This window comes from Artemia sp. Qi Xiang Cuo, chromosome 2, assembly GCF_049724085.1.
Source record: "Artemia sp. Qi Xiang Cuo chromosome 2, ASM4972408v1, whole genome shotgun sequence".
In the NCBI taxonomy this organism is placed as follows: Eukaryota; Metazoa; Arthropoda; class Branchiopoda; order Anostraca; family Artemiidae; genus Artemia; species Artemia sp. Qi Xiang Cuo.
The window spans coordinates 73281131-73307329 of NC_142795.1; the positions used below are offsets into that span (position 1 = coordinate 73281131).

The window sequence follows — 26199 nt, forward strand, 5'->3', positions numbered from 1 at the left end:
TATTTGTCCAATAAGAGAGTCATACTTACTCCCACCATTTACCCGTGCAACCATCTAAACATTTGCTTCTCAATTACTTGGTCTATCTGTCTTGGCTTTTTCTTTCTGCAATTAGCCATGTCTTGATGCCCTACTTCAAAATACTTGATAACTTCAATTCAAGTCTGATCTCAGTTCTTGACTGAAAAACGTTTACAAAGCTTGAAAAGGCCTAGTGTCGCCAAATGTTAGATGGCGTTTAAGTTTTGTCGGCACTAGCGCCAGTTGTCACTCTTATAAGTAACCTATAATCTTTGGTAAATATGCTACGTTTACTATTTTTTAAATAGTTAACTTAATCCTTGAACTGTTATTATTGAAGAGATATCCAAATAATTAGCACCAATACAGAGAATCCATTTTTAATCTACACATAAAGTAAAAAAAAAAAACCAAAAAACTCTGAATTATCTCTTCCTTTCTTGTTTGAAGACATACACTGGGGCACTATCTTTTGTCCCAGGGGCTATTCTTTTGGCTGGTGGTTCCGTCTTCTTCTGAAAAGATAATAACAGAATTAATAGAGTAGTCATAAAGAAAAACAACAATAACACAAAAAATAACAACTAATGCGAAATTAAACTTTTACCGCTTCTCCTCCAGAAGATACATGACACACTAAAACTGTAATTTTTGTAACATTCGGAAAAAAGAGATCTTTTTTGGATTTCAACGGATACAAGCCAAACATTAAATGAATTAAAAAAGGGAGTTCCTAGCATTAAACCTGGCAATATTCCAGGATTAACAGCTACATTTTGAAGAATAAGTGAAATGATTTAAAAAACTGGCCTAAAATTCAAACCATTGTAGAGTTTAGTCACAGCCATTTCTCCTAACAACATATTATAGCCTCATTCATTTCTCGTAACATGTCGACAGAACAGAGAATTTGTGTGCTTAATTTTTTTTTTGTCGACACTACAGGATTCGATTGATTTTCTATTGACACGTGTCGTCTTTCTACGAAATAAATTTAAAATCTTTTTTCACGAAACAAGTTTTTCAAAGAAAGTAAAGAGCTCCATTAAGCCAAATATGACCTGAAAAAAAAGAAAAAAAAAAAAAACTACCGAAAGAAAAAAATGCCCGTCGATTGTCAGTTTAATACACATATACTTATATTTATTCCTTATAGTTTTAGCATTTTTGTATTTATTACTGTAAAAATATTAAAACATTTAAGATGTATTTTGTTTTCAGTAAAGTGCAAATTAGTTTTTGGTCTTGAGAAGGCATGGGGGTTGTCAGCCCTACTTATGCTCATTTTTGCTCGTTTTGAATTTGACTCGGTTTTGAATCGTTTCGAGTTTCATTTATTCATTGTTATGATTAGTGGCAGTTTTACGCTTGGAAGATTATTTGACTTTATTTCTGATCATATTTGGCTTAACGGAGCTCTTTACTTAGCTTTGAACAACTCGTTTTGTCGAAGAACTTTTTTAAATTAATTTATGTTCGTTTTTTTTTTCTATAAGAATCCATAGTTTGACTTGCTATTTGTAAGTTGAAGAAAATTTTTGAACAATTTTTAATCCTGAAACAAATAGTATTGTTAAATTTGATTTTATACCTTAAGTTGACCTTAAAAATAAAACTTAATATAATTCCCAAAAAATTCTATCTATGCTCTTTAACAACTTGGACACACATACATTCTTTTGATTTAGTTAAACTGTAAGTGTAGAAGTAGTAATAGTAGTAGCCCCGGAAGTTTCAACTTAGTACCCCCGGTCGTTCCAGAGACATTGCTGAGGTGTCTCATTGGCAACTATAGATACAGTGCCTTTTGATTTAGTTTCAAAACAACATTTAGTTTTAAAGCATAATGGATCAATTGCATAATTGCGGGGCATTGACACACCCAAAATCCCTAGAGACATAGTTGCTGGACCGTTCTACTATGATCAATAAAATGGCTGTCTCAAAATTTTGATTGGATGTGTTTGGAAAATGAATAGACTTGGGAGAAGGGCTGCTTGTCCTACAAAATCTTTTTACACTTAAAAGGGACACTAGGACTTTTATTTTTGAATCGGATTAAGCTCCTTTAAAAGTTTCAATGATATTTTTAGCTACTATAGAGCGTTTCTGCCAGTGATATTACTTATATGCCCTTTTGAATACCTGCATGCATACAAATTTTTTGTTTAATTGACCCCCCCCCCCCCCTCACCCTAAACATACCCTACAAGTTTCTACTTAATACCCTTAGCCCTTAGTTCCCTTAATACCCTTAGTTTCACCTTAATACCCATGAGTTATAGTAACTGTAATGTTATTATGAATTGTGCACACATAGTGCCTTTTTCCTAATTAAGAACCTATGACGACACATCCTTAAAGGTCTAGTCTAATAGTTTAAGCCGTTCTTGAGATATTGCTCTGTCATCTATTTGAAAATACACATGCTCATAGTTTGTTTTGATTTAGTTTAACATCCGCATAATATCCCTTAAAAGCTTCCCCTTAATACTCTTAGCTTGCGTAGTAGCAATGCTTGAAGTAGCAATAGTAGAACCATGCACATAGCACCTTTGTTTCTTCACCATTCCCTTCAACACACGCTGAAAATTTCAACTTAATATGATAGACAGTTCCTGAAGCATTTTTGATACGTCCTCTTGATAACCTGTGTGGGCATAGTTTGTTTCGATTTAGTTCCATACAGTTTCACTATATTCTAAATTTTTCAAGTTAATACCCTAGTTTTAATAGCAGCACTAGTAGCAGTAGAAATAATAGTAGTATCATTAGCTTTAGTGGCAGCAGTTGTAGTAGAAGTAGTAATAATATTAGCAGTAGTATGAGTAGAAGTAGTAGCATTAGGATGCAAATATTTCCTTTTGGTTATTTCAACATCCCCCGTAACAACCCTCATTAGTTTCATCTTCACGCACGAAACTGTTCCTAAGAAATTGCTGTTAAGCCCTTTTGACAACATGCATACAGATGGCGTGTTGTGAATGAGTTTACCCCCCCCCTCCCTTTATAAAAAAAACCTTGAAAATTTCACCTTCATACCTGTAGGCATATTTGTAATACTAATCACAGTGGTAGTATTGGTATTACTAGTAGTAGTATTAATTGTAATAGCAGTAGTCCTAGTAGCAGCAGTAGCATTAACGTAATGCCATTTGGTCAGTTGAACATCCCAGTCATCAAGTCCTGGAAGTTTAACTTAATACAATTAGCCATTGCTATGACATTGCTGATATGTCCTTTTGATAACCTGCTTGTTCAAATACTTTTTGAAATTTTAATCTCAATGCTCTTAGCCTTACAAGTAGATCCAACAGAAGTAGTAGTTGAGGAAGTAGTAGTGGTAGTAAATGTAACAGTGATATTAGTATTAGTAGTATCGTGCAAATATTACCTTTTCGTCAGATGATCTTCCCATTTAAGCATTCTCTGAAAGTTCCAACTTAATACCCAAATCAATTCTTGAGATACGCTCTTTTGACAACATACATAGCGTCTTTTGATTTAGTTCAATTTTCACCTCAACATTGTATATGGAGTAGTGTGGTAGCAGTAGTAGTGTTGATAATTGTAGTAGTAGTGACAGCATGCAAATATTGCATTTTTGATCATCTCCCTTATCATTTCCTGAAAGTTCCAAATTAGCATATTCAATCATTCCTGAGTTACGGCCTTTTGACAATCCACATAACATGTCTGGATTTAGTTCAACACTCTACTCAACATTCTCTGAAAGGCTCGCCTGAATGTCCGTCGTCTTTTTGGAAACTTCAGAATACAAACCTTTTTCAATAACATATACTATATGTAAACAATGAACGAATTGCCCTGAGGACTGTGGGGAGGTTGTTATCCCCAAAGACATAATTACTGGATGTTTCAACAATGCTCTCTACAACTCCCGATCAACGTATACGATCACCCGTTCCATGCCCCGCGGCATAACTTATAACTCTTACCCCTGGGCTCTGGGGGGTGGTTTCCACCCTGAAGAAATTGTTATATGATCTTTGGAATATTGTGAAGAAAATAGCTAACTCACAATTTCGATCGGATGCGTTTGGGGAAAAGAGGATATCAGGGGGGGGGGGCTAGTTGCCCTCCATCACTTTTGACTCTTAGAAGGGAACTAGAACTATACATTTTCAATTAAATGAGCCTCTTTTAAGGTTCACACGGTCACTCCTTCAATAAAAGCTTTATATGCTCCGTGCCCGAAGATTCTGGAGTTGTGTCAACCCAAAGACCTTGTTATGCAAGAGGGGATGCTATTGAATTAGGTGCTATTTAATCAGTAGTGAAGAAAAGTAGCTATTTAACAAACAAGCTACTTGGTGAATTTAAAAACATTACTCAATACATTATAATCAATAAACACACATTAAACAATCATAAATATAAGTGCTGGTGCTTGGCTTTTACTAAAATTGTCAGCAATGAATTGCTGCAGACGACAGTAGTATAGCATAAACAAGCTTTCGGGTGGGCGAAGGTGAATGTCGTATACACTTGGCTTTTTCTGCCAGATTCAGCACTAATGCTGTAGTCATACATAGAATGTACACAGAATGTTGTGCATTGATGCTTTTTTTGGGATTTTTAGTTTAAGATCGATTAAGCTCTTTGGCTTTCAAATTTCATCATTTTGGAGAATTCAGCGAATCAATTTATCTAACGAAAGGTTTTTGTCCCCTAAACTTGTGAGACAACTAGATTGTCATAAATTTTGTCAAAAGATTTTCGAGAAAATTTAAAGCAACGTTCGATAAACGTATTATTCACCACTTTTGTTCTATTACAGGCATTTTGTGTTTCGTAGCATCACATAATCTAGAAGAAATAGAAGATATTATGAAGGCTCTGTAGAATGTATCAAACAGTTCGTGGTAACGAACTGTAAGTAAGGAGCGACCCGGCTCAATGGTAACCGAAACTCTAGAAAACGGGTTTTTGATACCAATAGATATATCAAAAGAATCAGATTTCAATGCTGATTTCAAATATATAACTTTCATCAAGTTTAGAGCTACCCATCAAAAGTTACGCGCCTGAGAAAATTTGGCTGATTTTCAAAAAAAGGGAGAAAGACCCCCTAAAAGTTATAGAACCTTAATGAAAATCACACCATCATATTCAGCGTATCAGAGAACCCTACTGGAAAGGTTTCAAGCTCCTCTCTAAAAAAATGTTGAATTTTGCATTTTTTGCCAGAACACATATCACGGATAGGTTTTTTTTTGTTTGGTTGTTTGTTTGTTTGTTTGTTTTTTTTTTTTTTTCCCATGGGTGATCGTATAAAAGCAGTGGTACAATAATAACGTAGGAGGGTTAATTGAAAAGAAAATTAAAATTTATAGTGACCTTTTTAATTGACCAAAAAAAATTTAGGGCAACTAGTCCCCCACCCACGCTCATTTTTTTCCCAAAGTCATCCGATTAAAATTTTGAGATAGCCATTTTGTTCAGCATAGTCGAAAATATGATAAAAATGTCTTTTAGGATGACTTGATCCCCCAAAGTCCCCAGGGGAGGGCTGAAAGTTATGAACTTTACTCAATGTTAACATATAGTATTGGTTATTGGGAAGTATACAGACTTTTTCAGAGGAGATTTTTTCTGGTAGGTGGGGGAAGGAGAGGGGCGGGGGCTATATGGAAGGATCTGTCCATGAAGGAAGTTTTCAGGGGGGAAGGGACAGTGCTAGGAAGGGGGCGCCGGATTTCCCAGCATTATTAAAGAAAAAGATCAGTAATTAAATAAAAAAAAAACAATTTTTTCAACTGATCAACTGACTGTGATTAAGAGGTCATTTTTAAAGAACTGGAAAAAAAAATTTGAACTATAGTTTAAAGAGCAGGGTATTGACTAGGGGGCGAACCCCCTAATATACGTGTTAAAAATTTATGAATATAGAAGTTCGTTACGTAAGTTAATTCTAAGTTACGTATATTTATTACTAATAAAAATGTTCGTAAATAAAATTAAACAAGTTTCGAGAAAGCCATTTAACCAAATAATATGAAATTTTGTTTTAATTATTCATGTACGGTGAGCCAAAATCAAAACCTGCATTAATTCAAAAACGTTCAAAAATTAAATAAAAAAAACAAGTTTTTTTAACTGAAAGTAAGGAACGACGTTAAAACTTAAAACGAACAGAAATTATTCCGTATATGAAGGGGCTGTCCCCTCCTCAACGCCTCGCTCTTTACGCTAAAGTTTGACTTTCTCACAACTCTATTTTTTTAAACAATAAAAAAACTTTAGCGTAAAGAGCGAGGCGTTGAGGAGGGGACAGCCCCCTTCATATACGGAATAATTTCTGTTCGTTTTAAGTTTTAACGTCGTTCCTTACTTTCAGTTAAAAAAACTTGTTTTTTTTATTTAATTTAAACAGAGGCTTCCCTCTGATTCTCCCCAATTGTCGGTTTTACACTCAGCTACACTATTGCCGTGAAGCCCTCAGCCCTTAGACTGGATTTGACAATCAATATTGTTTGAAAAAGATAGCGTGCATTTTTTGTAAAAAAAATATTTACGCTATTGTGTTTTTTACTTTTATTAATAAGTATTTGTTTGGCACAAAGAAGAATCTGTTGGAAGTTGGAAGCGACAATCAATTTTTTTTTAGTTTTTTCTTTTACTTTTGACTGTTTTTGAAGAGATGGCTATCTCAAAATTTCCATCAGATTTATTTCGGGAAAATACAACTTGGGGAGGGCGGGGGGTTGGTTTGCTGACCTCTGATCATTTTGACTCTTAAAAAGGACACTAGAACTTCTGGTTACCAATTCAATGAGCCCCCCCCCCCGAAGTTTATACGACAACCCTTTGTATAAAAACCTTACGTGCCCCCCGGGTATAACTTACACCCGTTTCCCTGAGGGCTGTGTGGGGGGGGGGGTGGTGGTGTCATCCTCAAATACACAATTTTCGGACCTTTCAACTACGCTGAACAAAATGACCATCTAAAAATTTTGATTGGATGTGTTTGGGGAAATCATGGGCGTGGAAGGGGTGCTGGTTGCCTTCCAACCACTTTCGACTATTAAAAAGGACACTAGCCCTTTCAATTTCCAATCGAATGAGCCCATTTAGAAGTTTCTGCAACAAATCCTTTTATACGAAGTGCCCTGGTCTTAAAAAAGGGAAAAAAAAAAAAATTAAAATAAATATTACATTGTGCCCATATAGCTCTTTACTTAGGCAGCGCATGCGCTGCCAATGATAAGAAAATTAAAGTTTCTTTTCTCTGTCTTTTTTTTTCTTTGTCGACAGACAATGTTCTAAACGAACAAAGCTTATGATACATGATATTAAATATCTTTGACCCCAAATATCTTTGAAAAAAAAAAAAACTGGAGTTAGAGGTGGATAAAATAAAACTGGATTTTATTTTCAACGACTCCGTTTCCCTAACTACCCACTCACTTAGAAGCAAATTGAGATGTAAATAATTTCTGGGACCACGCTGGCTAATCATGACAAAACGAAAAAATCATAAAGAGAGAAACGAGGATAATAACAGCCAATGAAACAACAAAGAGAATAAATGCAAATATTTCGGGTGAGAACTCCGCTTGACCGTCTACAGTGCAGACCCCCCCCCCGGGATACGGCCTTGGCAAACTGTCCCATTTGCCGAAAACTCATTATATCGATAATAAATAATAAAATAGTAATAATAATAAAAAGCCATTTCTAGATTTAGGAGGGGGTTGTCTTTTCGACATTTTTAAATAAAAGTACAAAAAAATCCATTTTCGTAGCTAGATGGGTCATCATCATCACAGAAAATTGCTGTCATCCTCAAATACACAATTTTCGGACCTTTCAACTACGCTGAACAAAATGACCATCTAAAAATTTTGATTGGATGTGTTTGGGGAAATCATGGGCGTGGAAGGGGTGCTGGTTGCCTTCCAACCCATTTCGACTATTAAAAAGGACACTAGCCCTTTTAATTTCCAATCGAATAAGCCCCTTTAGAAGTTTCTACAACAAATCCTTTTATACGAAGTGCCCTGGTCTTAAAAAAGGGAAAGGAACAAAAAAATTTTTTAAATAAATATTACATTGTGCCCATATCACTCTTTACTTAGGCAGCGCATGCGCTGCCAATGATAAGAAAATTGAAGTTTCTTTTCTCTGTCTTTTTTTTTCTTTGTCGACAGACAATGTTCTAAACGAACAAAGCTTATGATACATGATATTAAATATCTTTGACCCCCCCCCCACCATACCCTTGACAATCTAATTAGGTTTTAGAAGGTGGGGTTATTCGAATATTTAAAAAAAAAGGACTCGTAAATTGCAATACAAGTGTACATTACAAATACGGAGCCATTGAAACCAAGTCCCAGTTTGTAATATAGTCTTATAGGAAACTTATTGTTCAGGTCCTATATGGTATTAAAATCTTACCCCAAGATATCTTTTGAGTTCCATTCGTTCCTGGGCCACTTTTAACTGATGCTGTCGTTCTAGCCTTTTCGTCAGTTCTTTGTATTTTTTCTCCCGTTTCTCAGCTATTTCCTGTAAAAGAATTAAAGGATGTGTGTTATGCTAGAGCTTAATAATAATTCTGAGTTTGTATTTACCAAATAAAATATAAAGAGTTTGACACTTTCGGGCATAAATTGATAATATTATAATTATTTCCCATAGTTTTGACTGAAATTCGCAATAAAAACTATAACCTTTCTTCAATTAAATAATTTAATTTCCGTAAATAAGTTTCCTTTAACCAAGTATAAATTTAAAAATATAAATAAATTTGTATAATAAAAATATATTGAAATTATATTAATTACTTTTTTTACATATCTCATAGTCTTGATTAAAATTTACAATACAAAATTGTCTCTTCAATTAAACAATTTAATTTTCTTTCATAAATTTTATTTAATTAAGTATGAATTTAAAAATAAATAAAAGCCAATAAAATAAAAATATAAAGAAAACTTGATTTTTATAAATTTTCTTATTTTTTTTCATAATCTTAAATAAAATTTTCCATAAAAAGAAGAAACATTTTCTAACCAAGAAACGACTCGAGCTCTCCAAACGTTCTTTGATGACAAAAAAAGTATTACTTTTCAACTACAGGTTATAGTTGTAATATAATCGTTCTAATAAAAACGTAAATCTGAGTAACTTTGCTTTTTCAGCCCTTTTAACCAAATCATTTTACGTAGTTATAATCTTACTTTCAAGACTTTGTTTCTTAGTTCCACTGGTATAAAAACAGGCAAATAAGCAGTATTTGTTATTAAGATATGAAACAAAACTGGAGTTAGAGGTGGAGAAAATAAAACTGGATTTTATTTTCAACGACTCCGTTTCCCTAACTACCCACTCACTTAGAAGCAAATTGAGATGTAAATAATTTCTGAGACCACGCTGGCTAATCATGACAAAACGTAAAGAGAGAAACGAGGATAATAACAGCCAATGAAACAACAAAGAGAATAAATGCAAATATTTCGGGTGAGAGCTCTGCTTGACCGTCTACAGTGCAGAAACCCCCTAACCCCCCCTGGATACGGCATTGGCAAACCGTCCTATTTCACGACAACTTATTATATCGATAATAAATAATAAAATAATAATAAAAAACTATTTCTAGATTTAGGGGAGGGGGTGTGTTTTCGACATTTTAAAATAAAAGTACAAAAAAATCCATTTCGTAGCTAGAGGGGTCATCATCATCACAGAAAATTGCTGTTATCGGCCAATTCTTTGCTTCAAAATACAAACTTCTGGTCAAATGTGGTTAGAACGCTATCAATGGAAAATTCTGAGGAAATCAATCAGCTTTAAACTACCAAGACTCTGTGCAAACCGTCCCATTTCCTGAGGATACACTGCCACGGGATGGGGACTCTGTCCCTATGGTGCAGAATAATAAAAAACACAGATATAAGTCCAAAGGATAATATAAAAACCAAGTTTAAAACAAACGCTGAAACTAAATAGGAAGACTCTTTCCAAGTAACGGTGAAAGATTAACTTAAAGGGAGTTTACTACTTATTTTTCAACTTTTCCTTTCTCTCTTCTTTACGATTTTTTTCGTTTTGGCAAATTAAGACTGACTCTGTATCCACTACCCTGTATAATAGCACGACTAGAACTTATTCAACTGTATCTGTATCTATCTAAATATGCATCTGTAACTGCATCTAGAATTGACTCTGTATCCACAGCTCTATATAAGTACAACTACATCTTTCCCATTTTTTCAGGTTGAAGCTATGGAACAAAGTCTAGAGACTTTTGAACAAGAACTAGAATAAATTAGATTCCAGAAGGATAGTTAACTCATTTTTTTCTCTTCTTTTTTTTTATTTATTTCTTTTTCTTTTTCCCGGCTGGCAGAGGAATTCGTATTAAATTTTGTTGTTCTGAGCCAATTTATCGCCTACCTTGATTTTCTTTTACTATTAATTTAATTTTTGTTTGCATTTATTTTATAAACCTCAAATACTGATAAAACTCGTATTAAAACAAAAGTTTGGTCACCCATTTGCTTTAAGTACTATAGTTATTGAACACAAAACCCTAATTATACTAGTAAGTTCAAGTTGTTTGAAAAAAAAAAATGGTAACAATGGTACGAAACAATGGTAACAAAATGCGATCAGCCTTCACGCGGATGTCTTCTAGCGTCAAGAACTCCACACGACGCGAGAAGCAATAGTGATCAAAGAAATTTTGAAGACAGCAAGTAAGAGCTAGATTTATTTACAAACGCGTGCTATAAGTACAAGAATAATGTTCATGATGAGGTGCTTGTATTTATGAGGCAGTTCAAAATTTAAGATAGTTTACAACGAGCTGCCATGTTCCGGCAGATGTTTTGCGTTAAAAATTATTTTTAACTTATACATAACGTACAATGCGTATATTCTTCAAAGAAAAGGGTATGAAGACAAACAGATATTTTACCTACATTAAATCCAGTCAAACTGGAAGCAGTGCTTATTTTCAATAGATGTTTTCGAAATGTAATAAAACAAAATTTGATTGTTATGGGTATGGTGTTTTGTTTAGAAGAGGGGATAACGATATATAACGCGATTTCAATATGCCTTTTCCTTGTCCATGAAATATACCTTACAGGTGACATTCTCAACAAAGTGACCTTGTGACAAAGTGACCAAAGTGACTACCTTAGACTAGAATACGACCATAGAGATATTTACATAAATATTAAAGAACTGCAGAGTGAGATCAAAGAGAAAGGACCAAAAAACTTGTAAGGACTCCAATTAAGGCGTGGAAAATTCAGTTGCTACTCTTTATTTCTATTATTATATCTATTTCTATGTGTGGTGTACTCGCACGGAAACTCTAAAAATTAGAAAATGGCGGCCTGAATCCCCTTTTTCATGTTTAAATCGAACTACTCCCCATCTCCTACCTAAAAGTCAAGCGCTTGTGCACCAAAAAGTGATATGTACAGGGGAAAGAAAATCCTTTTTCATAATTCATTATAATATTAATTTTTTGCGTAAATATTTTGCAATATGTTAAAAGTTTTTCTGTTAAAAGAAAACAAAAAAACTAAGATTAGGAACCAACCATAAGACCTTTAGGCTTTTAATATTTTCATATATATACCTCTATACTTTCTCTATATTATCATGCGTAACTTAACCAGAGACGTAGCTCCAGTATTTTTATTAGGGGAGCAAGAGGAGTCCATGTCTGGATAGTCAAGGGGCATGGGCTATATAACAATTTTTGCCCCCCCCCCCAACAATGCCCCTGAACTTTACGCATGATAATTCTCAACAGTTTGACAGTTCGAACTCAACAATAGTACGACACTAGGAGATATACCAACAATTTTGCCTTAGGAAAATTTAAACAATCTCAGGTTTCTCGATTTAACTTCACCGACGTTCTGCGTTGCCAACGCTTTGAAATAAACTGTACCAGTTCTCTGACTAAAATTTTACCGCAAGAGATTAATTTATACCATATGAACAGCTGGTTAAAAAAATGCCGTAATACGAAGACATTTTTCGAAAAACTAGAACTTGTAACATATGTCCGAGTCAAAAAGGAGCAAGTAAAACCAGAATGTAACAGAAAATTCGATTGTGCCAAAAAGTTTTCAATGTATTGCATTGTACCAAAACCTCTAAATAGTACCAAAAACGGTACAATTGTACCGCGTTGGAAACGCTGTTGCAGTCTACTAATTTTAGGTCTGACGGATGCAGAAAGTACTAGAGAAAAAAAAAAGGCCCAATAATAGTAAAATCGGTCTATTATAGATATTGTCTATTATATAAAACACATTTGAGAAGTGAAGTTTATAGAATGCTAATGAAATAAAACGAAATTATGATGAAAATATAATAGTTTAGAAACAAATTTAAACTATATATTTGCACATTAGGAGGGGGGGAAGTGATAGCATATATTAAATAAGTAACCTAAAAAACCTATTTTAACCTAAACAAACCTATTTAACCTAATGAAAAAAACAACAACAAAATATGATGAAAATAGAATACATAATTAGCAAAATTTTGAAAACTACAACTTGGAAATATGCTCCCAGAACGCGAAATGCCCTCAAGAAGCGCTTTAAAATGAACTCGGGCTTCAGCCTTTACTGCCGCCTACCACACGTAAACTCTGAAAATAAACTCTACTAAGCACGAATGTAAATCATGGCAGGATGTACCTCGGTGCCGGTTGCTCCTTCATTTTGCGGAACCCCGCATTCTCTCTACTTTTCGGGTAGGGGCGCCGGTTTTTGAGTCGACTAAATTATTTTTGTAGTTCACTTTCAAATGAGTGAAACCTGCTTGTTTCAGCTCAGTTTTGTTGTAGCCCTTCCAACAATCTGAAATAATTCTTGAACAAACTAACCGGTGTCCTCAAAATTCACGTTAATAATGAACTAAAATGAACTAGGTCAAGAATCCCGTTAATGATGAACTTTTCTTTGTCTTTGAAACAGTCAGCCAACGCCGAAGCTCCCAATTTAATAATTCACAAATGGCCTTTACAATTTTGCTAATAAAGTATTATATTTTCATCACATTCTATTGTCACCAAACTTCACTTCTTGAGTGTGTTTTATATAATGGACAAGTACCGTAAAATCTTTCATCACATGGAAAACAACAAGAATAAAGGAGATAAAATCAGACAGAGCTACAATACCAAGAATATATCCCACGTGTAATTTGTTAAGTTGGACTATGGATGAATTTCAAGGATGATTTTTATGATTGACCAATCCGAGTGGAGATTTATGGCATAATTTTTTGAAATTAGAAGGCATGGAAACTTGGCATAACAGTTTCCCTATCTGTGTCGTTAATTTGAAAAAAGAAATGAATTCATAGTATTCACACACAATACTTGGAAAAAAAAAACAGACAATAAAAAGACAGAAACAATAGTAATAAATCAGTCTAAATGAGAACTATACCAATAGGCTCTGTAATTGATTACGGTAAAGTTTATACATGGTGTTGACAAAATAATAAATTAATAAAGTATTATTTATATTGTCTGGTCTTTGTAAATAATGTTACAAATAAAAGAAAGTGAAATAAAAAGGAATTATTTTAAGACCAAAAAATTTTAGTAAATGAATATTTCGGCTCTATATCGAACATCCGTCATCAGCAAAGCAAATATAAACATAAAATTAGACTAACAACAAAATACGTGACAATTAAAACTAAATCAAACTTAAAACAGTCCTAACATCATTACTTAAATGAAGTTGAGCTAGGAAGTGTTATTCATAAAACATAATATACCATTCGGACATTATTCATACTGGCCGAACATTATAACAAGTATTCATTTCAAACACTTCTGCCAAAACAAGTACGAATTGTACATTGGATAGTAAAATTTCGACTAAATAAATTTCACATTAACCTCAATTGAGTCGGCATCAATCAAACTGGACATATTGAATGATTCAAGTTGTTCCGACTTAAGCCGATTGTAGGTTCGGTCCAGCAATTCTGGCTCTGTTCCAAGTCGTTTGGCAACATCGAAATTTTTAGCTAAAAAAAAAAGAAAACCAGTAGAATGCAAGCCAGACAATGTAAACGTATTTAATTTTCTATGTTGTCATACCTCTCAAAATTAAGGAACTACGAAACGAAGCAACAAAAAGAACCGAAAAAGCATCTGGCAGTCCAATAGCCGAGTTGTGTTTTCAGGCACAGGGTTTGAAGCGCGTTTTGAACGGTTCGACAAAAATAATTTTCAAGTTCTCCGCGTTCAACCCAGCAAAACATCAGAGCGTTTTCATCTTACGGGTTCCGATCCAAGCGTGTTGAACACGGGTTCTTAAAAATTGTAATGCGCTAGAATAGCATAGTTGAACAGGGGTTCTCAGAAGACATTCGCCGTGTTTAACATGACACCCAAAACGATAATCCGCACAATCCGTGTTGGATGTAGGTAGCCTGAAAACAAGGCTCTGATTGAAATGGAACCATTTTGGGTAATTGGGGGAGAAAACCAAACAGATGGGGCAATATCGAAAAACAACACTTTCTCTTTCTTCACATGGTAGGTATAGCGCTGGACTGTTTTTTTTTTTATTAAAGATGGATAACTTCAATAAATTACAGTTTAGGTAACAATTTATATAAATAACTTTTGGCAATAAACGATCAAGCTGTTACCGGTATTTATTCCGTTCAGTACCGGATTCAGTGCACTCGAGTTTAAAATTTTCGTTTTACTTAAGACTCTATTCAATCCCTTAAACAGTCCACTATGCTCTTTATTTTTCGAATTTGATTCATAGCTCAAAATATGGGCTTTATACATCTTTTCTATCCTCTCTACCAATTCTTTCTAATTAAAAAGCTAATGTTTGTTGGAAAAGTTAATAATTTAACTAAACTAAAATAATCAAATAAAAATTCGTGCCCAAATCGGTTAATTATCAACTCTCTGCAGCACCAACCCACCTGAGACCGATACAGCTGTACGCACTACTCCTCCATCCCAATCTATTCGAATCTTCCCTCCCTAACAGTTCTAATTTTTTTTTAATCCTTTTTATCAACCCTTTCCACCTCACTCGAAGACAACCTGGTTTTCGTTTCGCCCTAGATGGATGGCCGAGAAGGACGATCTTTGATAAGCTTTCATCCTTTGCCCACATAATGAGTTCAAGTCATCTCAACCTTTCATTCTTTATAGCCCTAGAAAACCAGATAGAACTGTATTTTTTTTGTACAGCTTACAGTTTGAAATACAGTCAGTTAAACAGGTACCCAAAACGATCCATAAATATTTCCTCTAGAAAACACCCAACAAATCCCCCTCCGTCTTCCGAAGCGCCCACGTTCCAGAACCATACTTGACCACTGTCATCACTGTAGCTCCCAATATTCTAGTCTTGTCTTGCAACGGTTTGTAATCTTGGAAATGAGCTCATCGGTCATTTATAGCTATAGGGATGGGAATTTGTTCACACATCCAGAATTCTCTCTATTGGTGTTTGCAGCCTAAATTCCAACTGCACATACAAGTGTCGTAGAAAATATTGACTACGAAGAGCTTTCTACTGACAAATAATACGACTAATATGTGTTTTACACAAGGACGCCCATTCACCAAAATGTAGAGGGGGGGGGGGTTGGTTGTGGAAAGGACCTTCTTCTTTTTTCATCAAATAAAGACGACAGAAAAAGGTACTTCTTACAACCTAGGGGGGGGGGTGTTTTTCAAAGAAAATACCAAAGTATGTATTATTTAAAATCCAGAGGGGGACAAACGCCCCCTCATAAATTGACGCGCCTGATGTCGCACACACTTAAACACTTTTATCATCTTAATCAGTTGATAAAAATCAAGCTCGTTAGTTCTAAAGAAATCTCATCAAAACTGCAAATCCTTTACTAATCTTAACCCTTTCTGTCACAAAATTTTACTTGATTATCCACATTTCATTCCGAAAAGTTAGTTTCTTTCACAAATGTTCTTTTCCTTTTTTTAAACTCTAAAGAATTAATTGAAAAGTATGATAACCCAGATTCTCAGCTCAAATCATATAAACAAAGCAGCGCTTTAGAGTGGTTACTAGACTCCCATATCAAGAGATAGAGGGTTACGCACGTCAAAATATTCGTTCCAAAGACATACTAGCCAGGGTTTCAGAGTATGAGCTGCTCAGAGACAAATATGACCCACGTTCATAAGAGAAGTATTAATTGATAAAGATCAAGTTAAAAAACCTAGTCGAGTAGAGTAAATTAGTTACCAATACTATCCCTTCCAGTCAGAAACACATGTCAGTTCTTATACTAATCATTTTAAAAAAAAATAAGCCTGTTACATCCTCCTGCATAGGACGATCCAGTTTTTGTCAAAAATTTCATTTATTCAGTTTTTTATTCAGTTATTTCAGTTATTCAGTTATTTATTTCAGTATTATGTTTGATTATATGCAACGCAATAGCACTGCCTAAGCAAAGAGCGACGTGGGCACAAAATGACTTTTTTTCCATCAAGCCACTTCGTATAGAAGGAGTTGTCGTAAAAACTTTGGAAGTAACTCATTCGATTAGAAATTAAAAGTTATAGTGTCCATCTTAAGAGTCAAAAATGATTGGAGGGCAAACAGACCTCGCCCCCCTCACACCCATCGATTTCCTAGACACATCAAATCAAAATTTTGAGATAGCCGTTAGCTTCAGCATTGTTGAAAGGTCCAACTACTATATCGGTGGGCACGTTTGACCTTTAGTGTCCAAAAAGACACAGGGTATTCAGGTAAACCTTTCAGAGAATGTAAAGGGGAGTGTTGAACTAAATCAAGACACATTATGCGGATACGGGTAGTCAAAAAGGCTCAGGAACTACTGAGTGTATGAATTTGGAACTTTTATGAAATGATGGCGGGGGGGATGATCAATTGACCAAAAAGTCAATATTTGCACGCTACTACTACTACAATACTAATACTTCTACCACTACTGCCACTATAACTACTGCTTCTGTAGCGAGTACTACCAAGACTGAGGGCATTGAAGTGAAAATTTTAGGAAATGATGAGGGGAAAGTTGAACTAAAACATAACATATTATGTGCGAACAGATTGTCAAAAGGGCGTATCATCAATATATTTGGAACGGCATACAATATCAACAAGAAACTTCGAGGGCATCATGAGGGGGATGTTCAACTGACCAAAAGGCAGCATATACATACTACTGCTGCTACTACTATTACTACCACACCTACCGTTATCACTACTACAATTATGCTAATACTATTTAAGGCTAAGGGTATGAAGGTGAAAATTTAGGTGACTATTCGGGGGATCTAAACTAAAACGCACAATGTGCATGCTGATTGTCAAAAGGGCGTATCTCAGGAATAAATTCGGGTATTAGGTCGGAACTTTCAAGGAATGCTTAAAGGGGAAAATCGATTGACCAAAGACAATATATACACGCTACTACCAATACTACTACTACTTCTATTGCAACTACTACTAACACTAAGATTATTAAGATGAAAATTTAGGGAAGTCTTAAGGAAAAAGTTGAACTAAATTAAGACACACTATGAACATACAGGTTATCAAAAGGGCATATCGGCAATATCATAGCAATGGCTAATTGTATTGAATTGAGACTTCCAAGGCTTGATGAGGGGGGTATTCAACTGACCAAAAGGTGAAATGGCTACTAGTACTTGTACTACTAACTACTGTGACTACTATTACAACTAAGGCTAAGGGTATGAAGGTGATATTGTCAGAGAATATTGATGGGGGACGTTGAACTGAATTACAACACGCCGTCTGCAGGCAGGTTGTCAAAAGGGCGGATCAGCAATATCTCAGGAACAGCTTGGTGTGTGAAATTGAAACTTACAGGGCTTGTTGTAAGCGATGTTGAACTGACCTAAAGGCAATATTTGCATCCAACTACTACTACTAAAGCTACTAGTACATATTCTACTCCAAATACTATTATTAATTATACTACTAATACTGCTACTAAAGCTAGGGGTATTAGGGCGAAAATTTTCGTGGATGTTGAAACAGTGTTGAACTAAATCAAAAGGCACTATGCACATATAGGATGCCAAGAGAACGTATCAGCAATGCCTCAGGAACAGTTTAGGACATTAAGTTGAAACTTACAGCGTGTATTGAGGGGGATGTTGAAAAAAACAACAAAGGTGCCATGCTACATACTGCTACTACAACTACTGCTACTAGTGCTACAACAATATATCAAGATCGGCTAATATTATTAAGTTCTGACTTTCAGCGTAGCCTAGGTTGTGGCGGATTCTGAACTAACCAAAAGGTAATATATGTATACAACTATACTACTACTAAGATTGCTGTAACTAATGAGGCTAAGGGTATTAGGATGAAACTTTTAGGGAAAGTGTAGGGTGAGTTGCAATTAAAAAGAAATATATATGCATGCAGGTTTTCAGAACAGCATATAATCAATATCATAGTCAGTGCAGAGATATCACAGAACCTTTCAAAGGAACTCATTTGATTAAAAATTAAAGTTCTAGTGCCCTTTTAATGAGTCAAAAGTGATTAGAGGGCAAGCAGTCCCACTCCCAGGCCCCTTGACATCCAATTCTCCAAATAAATACAATCAAAATTTTAAGATAGCTGTTTTGTTAAGTCTGTTGAAAGGTCCAGTAACTATGGCTCTGGGAATGTTGGGAATGTCAACTTTCCACAGCCCTCAGAGCAAGGACTGTCAGTTATGCAATTTGCCCATTGTGTATATACATAAGCAATGTAAGACTTTTGATGTTCAAAAAGACCAAGGACATTCAAGAGAAGCTTTCAGTGTTGAGGGGAGGGCGGAACAAAATCAAAACCTGTTATGTGCATACAGATTGTCAACAGAGAAAACTCAGAAATGACTAGTGAGAGCATTAAGTTGAAATAGGAAATGATGAAGAGATGATCAATTGACACAGGACATGTTGAGGGGGTGTTGAACTAACCAAAACACACTATGCGCATGCAGGTTATCAACCGGACGTATCATAAATATCTCAAAAAGGACCAACTTATACTATTATAGGCAGCGTAACCTAACACCCATTTATATGAAGACGGCATGCTGTCATTGTAAACTGTAATGTGGAAGTTTCCCCAGTATAATTTATATAATTATATATAATCTATATATCTAAATCTCTATAGTCTATATTTCCTTTAAAATGAGGCCTTAAAAAGCAATCTGATGTTCCAGTGCCCCGAAACTAGTGACCTCAGTACTTCCCCTGCAAAAAAAAAGTGGGTTTCCTTGTTGTTCAAACCAGGGGATAGCAATTTGCTTAAAATGGTTTTTGGTCCTGGTGTAGCCTACTTTTTATTTCGATCCAATTTCGTTTCAAAGTAATCAATTTTGGGTAGCTATTAGCCAAGAATCGTCCTTTACTAGGTTGCAGCTACCGCTACAACCACGATAGGCCTGTCAAACGTATACTGGCTAACGTAACGCCCTGGAAAAGATCTATAGTCACATCTTTCAATGTAACCAATTTTCTTCCAACCATATAAATTACTTAAAGCAGGTACCTAATCTAAGTGGCTTCGGACACGCTAAGTTTATGTACATACCTTCCTGAATAGTATCAACAAAAAACACATGAGTGTTCTTTGGTTTTCCTTCAACGTCCAATAGATGGAGACAAGCCTTTAGTCGGTCAATTTTTTTAGCTTCTAAGTCTCTTTTATGAGCAATGTACTTGTAATCTTGCGTCTGCATAAGCATTAGCTGATCTGCAGGAACCTCTTCTTCTTTAGGTATCTCCACGTGAACCCCATCCTAAATTAAAAGAGAACGCACGATTAAGTAACAATCTTTCCAGAACTCAATACATTTACTCTCTTTAAACGAGAAACTGTGCATGTATGTATATATAAATTTTTCTTTAACGGCTCCACATTCATTTTTTTTTTTGAAAATTTCTGACCTGAGATTTTCTGGCTTGAAAGAACGATCTAGATAGGCCAAGAATTTGCGAGATCATACAAAATCGTGTAAGAGGATGAATGAATCCGAACAGCCAAAGCTAAGGGGACGCCAAAGTCTCTTAGTTCAATTGAAATTGCTGATTTGCCACTCTATGACATAAAACTAAACCATAGAACGGTGATCTTTGGTTTAAAGCCAAGCGACAGCGAAGGTTATATCGAATCGTAAAAGAACTCTGCAGTTAGAAGAGAAGCAACAGCAAGAATCACAACGAGTACCATGAGAAGACACATCCTATTAAATGTACGATTCTGTGAAGGATATATAAGAAGGAGAAATTGAATTCACGCCAGAATCTCTTAACTCAATTGAAATTTCTGATTTACCATCCAATGGCTTGCAACAAAAGAATAAACAATAATTATACTAATGCGTAACTTGAGAATCACATATACAAAAGGCTGCCGCGTGCCGAGCACGAAGGTCCGAGCGAAGCACTGGCTCTTGGGACTATATCAAATATAAAAAAACATGTTTTTTCAATTGAAAGTAAGGAACAGCGTTAAACCTTGAAATGAACATAAACTATTACGTATATGAGGAGGGCCACTCCTAGACACCATTCGATTCTTTACGCTGAAGTTTTTTAGTACTTTTAAAAACAGGTGTTTGTTGTTTATACTGAGAAAACATTGCATTACAGGGGTTATTTTTAAGGGGTTAGGACAGAACTCAAACTTTAGCATAAAGAGCGAGGTCTTGAGGAAGAGCAACCCCCTCTTATACGTAATAATTTCTGTTAGTTTCAAGTTTTAATGTTACTCCTTAGTTTCAGTAGAAAAAACTCGTTTTTTTAAATATTTAATTTCTGATCGTTTTTTAAATAACCTCCACGAAAAAATCCCTCCTCCCCACGGCTTTATTCTCTAGACAATTCAATCCTGGTGAATAGTTACCTTGGGCAATAACCTTTAACATCTCAACGCGGAAAATTGAGTCGGCAAAGAGAAAGCAAGATATAAGACGAATTTCGTATAGGAAATCTGGTAAATTCCCCCAGTGTAAAATTTTCCCTGAAAAATTCAATCCCTGGAAACTTCCCTCCCCAAGGAAAATTATCCCCGTGGAAGATAATTATCCCACTAGCAGAAAATTTGCCCTCCCCTCTCCCCGATAAATGTATGCATACTTCCCAATAACAAATACTATACATATACAATGGGCATATTTTATAACTGAAAGACCTTTCTCCAGGGGATGTGAGGGTTATGGCATCTTTAAAGGCATAGCTAGGCGGCCTTTCAACTATCATGAACAAAATGGCTATCTCAAAATTTTGATCGGACGATTTTGAGAAAAAGGGGAGTGGGAGGGGGCCTAGTTGCCCTCCACTTTTTTGGTCACTAAAAAGAGCACTGGAAGTTTTAGTTTGCCTTCAAATGAGCCATCTACCGATATTGTAGGACCACTGGGTCAACACAATCTTCCCTGGAAAAAGATAAAAATAAACATGCATCCGTGATCTTTCTTCTGGCAAAAAATACAAAATACAACATTTTTGCAGATAGGAGCATCTACAATAGGGTTCTCTGATACTCTGAATCTGATGTTGTGAATTTCATTAAGATTCCTTGACTTTTAAGTGGCGTTTCCCCCCTTTTTTGAAAACAAGGTAAATTTTCCCAGGCTTGTAACCTTTAATGGGTAAGACTAAACTTAAAGCAACTTAAATATTTGAAATCAGCATAAAAATCCGATTCGCTTGATGTATCTATTGGTATCAAAACTCCGCTTTTTAGCAATTAAGTGTTTCATTTGCAATTCAGTGTCTTAAAAATTTGCTCATTTCATTTATGTTCTCAACTGTTGGTATCATATTATTAGGCAACGTGGAACATACCCAGAATAATTGCCACAGAGGCAGCGTTAAAAAAAAAACAAAAAAAACATGTACAACACGAAATACAGAATTATGAAGTTACGGCACTGTTTTATTTTTTCTTCTGCACAAAAACATAGATATTTTCATTAGTGCAGTAGTTGTAAATTTAAAAATTTAAATTGCAAATTAAATAATAAAGTCAGTATATTAACAAAGAAGCCAAAAAATTTACTATTTTATGTTTTAAGGCCGTAAAAAGATTTCTAACATTTCTTTTCAGAAGGGCCGGAACACACTTAGACGTTTTTTACCAATCAGATATTTTTGTAGCCGCTGTAAAATAATGTAGTGTTTACACCCTGGACGGTAAATAATCTCACCGATGCAGAAAAATAATCAAGGGTGTATTCAGGATTCTTGTTCATTTTTATTCAAACTTTCAAAACGCATCAAAATTTTGTTTATATGTATTTTTGCTACTTTTTACGAGGCGAACACAAGTATCAGGGATAGTTCAAACTCATTGACTTTAAGTTCAGAAAGATTGAGAGTAGGGAATTAATTATCCATCACACAATTTTTTGATTACACAATCTTATATATTTGTACAGAATAAGCTACAAGATTTTATAAATGTTTGGTCTTTATTAATTACAATTCGGCAAAACCCATAGTGGTCGTTGAAGATAATGAAATTACTGAAGGACTTCGCAGTTCGAGAATAATTTTCGTAATGCCGAGTAAAAAAAAAAAACAACCAGTGAGTGGCTGCATTGCTGCCGACGGCGTTAAACACTCCTATTGTTTATTTCACCACTCAATGTATACATGACAAACGAGGGGCTAATAACTGACCGTCGCAGGTGTCCCTTCCTTCGTGCCTCCGGCTGTGCCCCCGTGCCTCCGGCACACCTGAAACAGCGTGTTCCTGGAAGCGAAGGAACACAGTTTTATCTTTGGCTTATGGAAAGCGTACAGCACGTTTTTTACGACGGCAAACTTTCTCCTCTTGAGAGCTTATCTTTACTTGGTCGTGTTGTTTACTGCGTGCGACATTGGAGATCCTGGGTCCTAAAAAGTGGACATTATGCTTTGAACGAGAATTTTATTACCACAAACCTTTACCAGTGCCTAGAGATTTTCCTTCTTTTTTTCAGACACTTTTTTCCTTCTTTTTTTTCAGCCCTCTTTACGACCAACCTTAATCAACAAAAAAACCAAAATACAACCAACCCATCAACAAAAAACCAAAAATAACCTTAATACCGACGTGCATGAGGGCAGATAACTGAACAGGATCCTGAACCAAATCTCCTATGGACGAGTAAACCATCCATAGTGGGGCTGGTCCTTCCAGCTCAAGTGCGTGTGCCCCTCGTCCCCCATTCGCTTGAGTTCTTGATATAATTTTATGAGTCTCGAATACATTTCGAGATCTAGGGCAGCGGAAGCGATGAGTACCATCGGAAAACTTGTTAAGTTCAGTAGAAGACTTAGTGCTTATACTTGTGCTAACCGAGCTTAGTTTGATTTACTGAAGCTCATTTGTCCAGTTTCTTAGGGTTGTCATTTGAGCTGTGATTATCTAGATGATTACTGAAACGTACCAATATATATCTGAAAAACTAGTTATTTTTTTAGTTGGTTGCTTTACTTAACGCTTTTTACTAATAACTCGGTAGTAACAGTTTTTCTGACTGTTGCTCTACAGTTTTCTCTTCAAATACCCAAAGGCCTGGGTTTAATACCAAGAAAGTTACCAAGTTACCAAAAATACGAAGTAATACCGGGAAAAAGGGATCTGTGTTTCTTCTGGATTCTTTCGTGTCAAAGCAGCAGATTCCTTTTTTTTAGTACAATTAAGAATCCGAGATCCAAGGGTATGTCTTGGCACAGCCACTAAACAGAAAAGCAGGTATGATAAAAGGGAAAGGGACGTGTGAAGACGTGATAAAAGACAACATTTACCGCTGGCCAAGCCATATTGAATAGGGCTGCGAAGCGTGACGTCAATTCTTGGGCGGTAAATTCAAATAACGATGAAACGTGGATGCGTAGACGTTTTTTCGGAACTTTGGCGAATTTTTTTGGTCTAAAATATTTGTCGTAGATCCTACTAATCCACCAGAACGTTTTCACGTCGAAATAATGCTAGGAATATTGACAATGAGTTGTTAGTTACAGCTAGAAACCACGTTTCACGGTACTTTGAATTTCTCACCTTGCTTTTTACGTCATCACCGCGCAGCCCTATGTTGTACAACTTAAAAACCGTGTTCTGGGATTTTTTTTTTGAAATTTCGGGATTTTTTGAAGAAAAATCGGAATTTTATTTTTGAGCTGGTGGCAACGCTGCAAGTGTAATAGGAAAAAGTGACACATTCAGTGCCATCGTAGGATTACCTATTTTTTGCATGGATATCAACAACTTGCAGTCTTCCGTTCTTCTTCTTTAGGTACATATCAGTTGTTTTCAGTCTTGGGGGTTCTTTTTCTTGCCAAATAAACCCGTAAATGATTTTTTCCAAGTTTTAAAAGATCGCTTTTGAAGGTGCTGAAATATTCGACATATACCGAATAACAGGCAAGCTGTATATATTTACATATTGCGCCCTTTGGAATATGCCTCCGGAGGCATGCTTCCGAGCCTCATGCCTCCAGGTGTCCCTCAAAATGCCCAGTTGTTAACCCCTCGATGACAAATTGACAATACCATCCAATTCGCCTCTATTACCTCTTTCAGTTACTATGGGCTAGCGGTCGTTCTTTACTATAATGATATTGATACTTTATGTAACAAACAGGAAATAGCCTACAGCTTTTTCTTAGTTGGAATAGTAAGACACGATCCTCAATATGGCACCATACCCAAGATAAGCAACTTTTCAAAAGATACTAGTATTATCTTAACTTTTAGTTACTCTTTCCCGTGGTTTGTTCTTTACCAGGTTTCAGCTATATTTGATATAACTTACATATTTCCCATTTATAATGAACTATATCGATCCATTATGAATTTCTTATACTATCTTATCGAAAGATAATCGTGTATAAAAGTTGCATTCACTTATCACGTTATATACATTTGCAACTTACGATTATGACGTCATTCATGAAGTTTGTACATGAAAATGCAGTTTTTTGTAAAAAGTGACAATATTTTAAAAACTATATTTTTTAGTTACAGAAGGCACTAGATATAGCAATTTTCTTTAAAATGACCCGTTAAACAGCTCTCTATGAATTTCCAGTGCCCATCTAGCTGAGAGGGAAAAAAATATGCCGAATATCGTAGTTAAAGCTAAGAGACTGTAAGTTTCCTATGAAGGAGTTTTGGACAAGGCGGTTCTATTAGTGCACTTTGTGTTTCGTTCTGGCACTATTTTTAGAAGTTATTGGTTATTGTATTTCTTAGTATCGGACGTGATCGTCTCTTACTAGGTTGCTAGCTACCGCTGCAACCCAGATAGCCTAGAAAAAGCCTACGGCTTTTTCTTCTTTGGAATAGTAAGAGACAAACATCAAAGAATCAGGCAGTTAACTCAGTTCAATATATGCAATGGTTTGTTCTTCTAATGATCATCTTTTAGTATAAAACATAAAAGAAGTATTTTAAAATTGTGTCCATGAAAGCCTGCGTAGTGCAGTGGTTCATTTCCTGCCGCGGGCAATTTTTATACATTTGTCAATTTAAAGTCTAAACAAAACTTCCATTAATAACTACTACATGAGATTCTCTAGACTAACACCATTTACTATGAACTATATCGATCCTTTATGAAAAAAACTTTATGTAAACTCTGATTACAAATAGTAAAAACCCTACGGCTCAGGCAGCTAACTAAGTCCAATATATGCAATGGTGTGTTCTTATAATGATCGTCTTTTAATATAATTTTATCTAAAATTTTCCAGAATCATTCTAAATCAATTCACAAATCAGATTTTTTTGTTAAAACTTTAAAAAACTCATTGCATCTTAGATAACTATATCTACATGCTTTTATAATGTTAAAAATACAATTTTGATCTTCGATATGCAAGATGAATGCATACAAAATAACATTTGTTTCTGCAGTGTCATAATAAATTACTGTTTTTTGTAAAAATTTATTTTATTTTAAAAATTATTTTGTAAATTACAAAAGATTTCTATATACAGCAATTTCCTTTAAAATAAGCCATTGAACAGCTCTCTATTATGATGATTATAAACCTACGAGTAAGACGTCATTCATTAATCCTGAACAAGGAAATGCAGTTTTTTCGTAAAAAAAAAGATTTTACATTAAAAATGGTTTTTTTTAATTACAAAA

At 35.2% G+C, this 26199-nt stretch overlaps 1 protein-coding gene across 1 annotated transcript in view; it reads right to left on the reverse strand.

Moving 5' to 3' along the window:
• Nucleotides 1–358: 358 nt before the first annotated feature.
• LOC148955590 (putative U3 small nucleolar RNA-associated protein 11) overlaps nucleotides 359–26199 on the reverse strand; it is a 60026-nt gene continuing 34185 nt past the window's right edge. The window contains exons 4-7 of the mRNA XM_089108265.1: nucleotides 19644–19851; nucleotides 13940–14070; nucleotides 8446–8556; nucleotides 359–536 (exon numbers count right to left, since the gene is read on the reverse strand). Coding sequence (XP_088964391.1) covers nucleotides 447–536; nucleotides 8446–8556; nucleotides 13940–14070; nucleotides 19644–19851 — 540 coding nt within the window. The 3' untranslated portion in view covers nucleotides 359–446. The remainder of the gene's footprint in view (nucleotides 537–8445; nucleotides 8557–13939; nucleotides 14071–19643; nucleotides 19852–26199) is intronic.